The sequence below is a fragment of the Oncorhynchus masou genome, chromosome 15 (assembly GCF_036934945.1).
Source record: "Oncorhynchus masou masou isolate Uvic2021 chromosome 15, UVic_Omas_1.1, whole genome shotgun sequence".
NCBI lineage: Eukaryota > Metazoa > Chordata > Actinopteri > Salmoniformes > Salmonidae > Oncorhynchus > Oncorhynchus masou.
In genome coordinates, this window is record NC_088226.1 from 17,456,539 (window position 1) to 17,461,887 (window position 5,349).

General features: G+C 41.5%; 1 protein-coding gene across 2 annotated transcripts; it reads right to left on the reverse strand.

The window, feature by feature from the left end:
* Window positions 1–364: 364 nt before the first annotated feature.
* On the reverse strand, window positions 365–4,634 carry LOC135555791 (perforin-1-like). 2 transcript variants are annotated; one of them, XM_064988524.1, is made up of 4 exons: window positions 4,607–4,634; window positions 3,092–3,611; window positions 2,055–2,924; window positions 365–1,716 (listed from the first exon to the last, which is right to left on the reverse strand). In XM_064988524.1, the coding sequence occupies exons 2-4, from the start codon at window positions 3,601–3,603 to the stop codon at window positions 1,410–1,412; spliced, it is 1,689 nt and encodes a 562-aa protein (XP_064844596.1). In that variant the 5' UTR covers window positions 3,604–3,611; window positions 4,607–4,634; the 3' UTR covers window positions 365–1,409. The 2 variants fall into 2 exon arrangements, with proteins under 2 accessions (XP_064844596.1, XP_064844598.1); XM_064988526.1 differs by having other exon boundaries at window positions 1,569–1,716; window positions 2,062–2,924.
* Between the last annotated feature and the right edge of the window lie 715 nt (window positions 4,635–5,349).

The window sequence follows — 5,349 nt, forward strand, 5'->3', positions numbered from 1 at the left end:
TGTTTCAATTATGTATTCAATATAGACAAGACAAGAGAAATACAATAATTTGTGTGTTATTAGTTTAAGCACACTGTGTTTGTCTATTGTTGTGACTATTGTTGTGAATTTTATGTAAAATTTATGCAAAAATCCAGGTAATTCCAAAGGGTTCACATACTTTTTTCTGCCACTGTGCATACAGACACACTGTATACAGTATATACACATACATACACACACACACACACATACATACATACATACATACATACATCTACCATTGACCCCAATACATGGTTTAAATGAAAGTATGGGTTAACACGTATAATTTGAGCCCACAGGTATCAAATTATTGATTAGTTAAATAATCACTGGCACCACGATAGGTCTACTCAGTTTATTGAATGACAGTACAAGCAGAAAATAGAAAATGCAAACAAATGTGAAAGGAAAGGAACATAAACATACAAAAAAATTATAAATACAGTGAAAACTAAATGTAAGTTACGTACTGTATGTAAGCCACATTTGCTTTCTCAGCTATTGCCAAGTGTCATGTCAATTGAGGAATGTGGTCATGTTCCTGTTACCTTGGTCTAATGCAGAGGATGAGTCCCAAATGGATCCCTATTCCCTATATAGTGCACTACATTTGACCAGAGCCCTATGGGCCCTGGTCAAAGGAATGCACTAGAAGTGGAATAGGATGCCATTTGCGACACATCCAGAGTCAGTGGTCTCACCCACTTCATCTGGGTGGTAATGAATCAGCAAAAGCACTTGGGTAATGTTCCTCTTCAAGCAGGCCTCAAGTAGACCTAAAATCCCTCCTTTCACGTTACTTTCAATAAGTTGTTTTTTGTGTGTCACAGTTATACGAGTAATACTGAAACCCCAACTCTTTGGATGTATCAGACATTACATAGAATTGTGCAACAAAAAATACACAAAAAAAAAGGTCAATATTGAGAAATAATTTAGTTTTGTGACAGAAAGAAAGAATATATGAATGTAGGCAACCCTGAAGCAATGAATAATTTTATCGCCTTGGAAAGGAAAGACCGAGCTTGTCAACGCAAGCTAATTGGTTGACCTATCGATTTAATGCATTTAAAAAAAAAAAGATTTACCATTAGCCTCATGTCACAAAGGTGAAGCAGAGAGAAAACGGCAAAGGACCGTCTGGCATGGCATGTGTTGTTGCGGCCTTATGCTCCACAGAGTGTGAAGAGGAGAAAATAGTCCTATGAGACTCAGCTGGTAAGAGCATTGGTTAGAGGTTGTCGGTTTGATTCCCGCTTGGGGTCACATATTCTAAAAATATATGCACCGTACTGTAAGTCCTTTTTGGATAAAAGCAACTGCCAAATGGCATATGTTATTATATTATTATAATTAAGTAAGTAAATTAACGTGAGGGGCACCGTTCACAGGAAGGTCCTGTTCCGAGTACTGTGAGAACCCTGGAAGAGGGTGGGTAACGTCTCTGTCTCTCTGTCCCAGTCATGGGCGTAACTCAGCCTACCCTGGGACCCAGGTGAGGGGGCATACTGATCACAGAAGGCTCCTTTAAGGCTGGGGCCACAAACCACAGACAGGGAGACATAAAACGTGCCGTGTTTCAACTTGAAACTTTGTTTGACATTCATGCCCCTTTGAGGGGTTATGGAGCCCTTTCCTAACAGGTTATCGTTCCATCTGTTGTCGCGGTCCCACACCTCAAAGCGCAAGGTTCTGTTAGGGAACACAGAGAGTGGGTGAATGAGATAGAGCACTCTAAGTAAGAGCAGTAGTAATACACAAAATATTCACAATGCTGGCTAAATGTAATTGTTTTCCGAAATGTTTTTTTTTTTTTTTTTTTTTTTTTTTTTACTCTTACAAGGTTTTATAGAATAGGGAGCATAATTAGCAAACTGGAAACTACCCTGGAGATCTCACCGACAAAGACACAGAGAGACCAAAACACCCCTTATCATATGTCTTTTTGCTCCACTTATTCCTTTGCACAGGATGCCTATACATAGTAACCCTCAAGAGACTATTTAAAATAAAAATGGAAAAAAACTCACTGTTTACTTTTCAAATCCACTGTTCCATACTGAATCCTATAGTTCCAGTAGGGGAAGTCATTGTCCCAGATCACAGGAGTGGAACCGCCTTGCTTTCCGTAGAGGACCTTGACATAGCCGTCTGTCTTAGAGAAGTAGTCGCCCCAGAGCCCCGTAGCTCGGACCACAGTCACATTCATCCTGGCCACGCCCGGTTTACTGGAGCAGCAGTTGGAGTCCACATTCCTGTGACCGCTACAGATACAGGCACAGCCTTTGTTGCGTCTCCCTGTCTTGCAAGCAGAAGGGCAGGAGGTGGACACAGAGTAATTTTGGATGTAGTCTCTGATGGCATTGCGCAGGTTGGCCTTAAGGATGGGGTTGTCTCTGGCTAGGAAATGCAGGGAGCTGAGCTGGTAGGAGACCACACCAGGGACCTTTTTCAGGGACTTAAGCCAGGTTTTATAGCCAGACTTCTCGTCAGGCTTGAAGAGGATGTCCTCAACCTCGCCATTGCCGCCCTGCACTTCGGTGACGCGGTCCGAGAAGGTGGCTCCGAAGCTTATGCCTGTCTTCAGTTTTTTGCTCAGGGACTTGCAGTACTTGGTCTCGGCGCTGATCGTGACACCTTTGATGGTGCCACTGGCTTCCACCCCCAGACAGTTGCTGACAGAATGGAGGGAGAGGCCGCTCATGGCCATCTTACAGGTGCGTATGGCTGTGGTGGAGTGCACCCGGCCCCCCAGTTGCACGTTGCGGATGTAGTGGGTGCCATAGATGGAGATGAATCGGCTGTAGTTAGGGTTGGTGTTTGTGGTGTACTTGCTGGGCAGGTTTTTTAGGGAGTCCTGAAACTCCTGGCTCAGAGGGGGTTGGGTTCGGATGCGAAAGCTAAGGACAGAGAGAGAGGTATGATGAATAAAAACAACTTCAACAACATGGAGAACACTGTTTTTTGTCCCGTACACAATTTATATAAATAGCTGTCAGCTTTTTTTTGTTGCTTTAGCCCGCCTTAATTTACATCCTATGGCACTAAAATCAAAATTTCCACTCACGTGTAATATTTGCATTTGAATTCATGGCTGGTAAAAGAGAACTTGTCATTAGTGGAGTGGCCTCTGGCGAACATGGCAGTTTTGGAGTGTGTGCCTCCAACAGCAACCCCAGCAATGCCCCGAATTCCCAGGCCAGCCTTCCAGCTGATGCTGGCAGCGTTAGCGGTCTCCTTTAGAACGGAGGTGCTCGACTCATACATCTGGCTGCTGAGGCTCCGACGACACTTCACCTTTGTGCGCCAGTCCAGTACGGAGAGCGGTAACTTCTGGACCTGGCTGTCCATCAGAGTGTTGGTGCACAGGGTGCAGTTACCGTCGTGCCCACCCACCATGAACTTCTGCACATCCACCACAAAGGCGCCGGAGGTCTGCATCTTGACGATGTTGAAACCCTCTCCGACCAGGTTGTGGCCGGGGACGAACGGAGCCTTCTGGCATTCGGTGAAGGAGCCAGTGTGGCAGCCGTGACACACGGGGAGGAAGAGGAGGAAGAGTAGAAGGTTGACAGGCATGGCAGGTGCTGGGAAGAGAGACATTTGGCAAATGTGGTGTGACAAAGGCAGGGGATAGACATAGAAAGAATATCATGAGGGATTTTAGAAATAAAGTTATACGATTTTGCAATTGCCGTCCCACTGGGCAAAGACGTCACATCAACATCACAAAAACGGGTGTATTTACTACATTTGGGTGTATTAATAAAGGACAAAATCTATAAAATGTCTCAGGTCACTGTGAAAACCACACGGAAGTTCAGGCATTCCAAGTTTTGTATTTCCCACATTGCCTTTAAAAGGTCACTAAAGTTAATGAATTGGAAAACAACATAACATAAATCATACATTGGATATAAGAGGAGTTACTGATGCAAACATCTTGGATTCAGATCTAAAGCCACGCAAAGGTTGACATTTAATGGGAAGAGTTTGCTGTACATACTGTATGAGAGAATCATTTTGATAAAGTATATTTTAAAATCATTTTCAACGTGAATATAAGTTATTTTATGTTTCATGTTACTTTGAGGAGCAAATGGATTGTTATTTGATTTACTGATCTGCCATCATATCCTAAAGAGGACTTTCTAGTAATAAATAAATACATGATTTAGTACTAACATTGTTTCTCTATCTCTCAATTTCTCCGTACTGTGCAACAATGATTACAGTATTCATACTCTTCACTGACTGAATGGTGCTCTCATTTGAGCGGTCTTTGATCATCCAAATACCTAAACCTTATATTAGGCAGTATGGTCTTTTGGACAATCAAGCTCTTTTAATTCTCTGGATTGTTATCATTTCTCTTATTAACTGTTGGAAATAGTCAAGTGAGTTAACAATAGTTCAAGGGTTCACAATAGTGACTATATGACCATCATATAGATGACGAAAATAGAACTGAAATTCAGAATAACGTCACTTAATTTTGAATACTTTATATCAAGTGTGATGATTCATAGTGCATATAGTGCATTTTCTACAAGAGGAATGCAATCAAATTATTTGGACTCACCTTACACAGAGATGTTGGTATTTTGAGGTGAAATATATTGGACAGTAAACATACTTATATCTTTATATACCAACATTCAGATTGGTGAATGGGGAGTGGCTAACAGAGATATACCCATTTATGGAGTAGCCTGTGACAAACCAAACCACCAACTAAGCACACACACACACACACACACACACTTTCTCACAACCTCTAACACCCAAATATACCCATACACACAACGCAAATACAAGGGGACAGGCAAACTTCTTTAAAAAATAAATGTTTTAGCACAATTTGTCAAACCACGACACACAATTAGCACAACCCTACACCAAAGTAGCACAACACTTCAGATCATTTGCAAAATGGAACCCTTTTTTCAAAACTATACACAACTTCATAAAAAAATTATTTTGTTACCACGAAACACACACATTTCATATTCAATCTTTTTGAACCAGTTACACACTGCTGGTGCTAACCTAAAATACTTTTAGCAAGTCTAATTGTCAGTGATTAGAGTACTGTAAATTAAGTACACAGAGAAAGTGCAACTATACACACACTACACAAGACCAATGCTGCAGACTGAGGAAAATGTAATTTATTTCTCTCCATATACCCAAATCAGTCAACATGTCAACATGAAGAAACACAACAAAACATGTCCCAGTTTTCATGCTACTACAGTAGTGTGCATAACACTTAGCTAAGCAAACAGACAAAATACTGTATCCAGTACAGGTTACAATTACAAT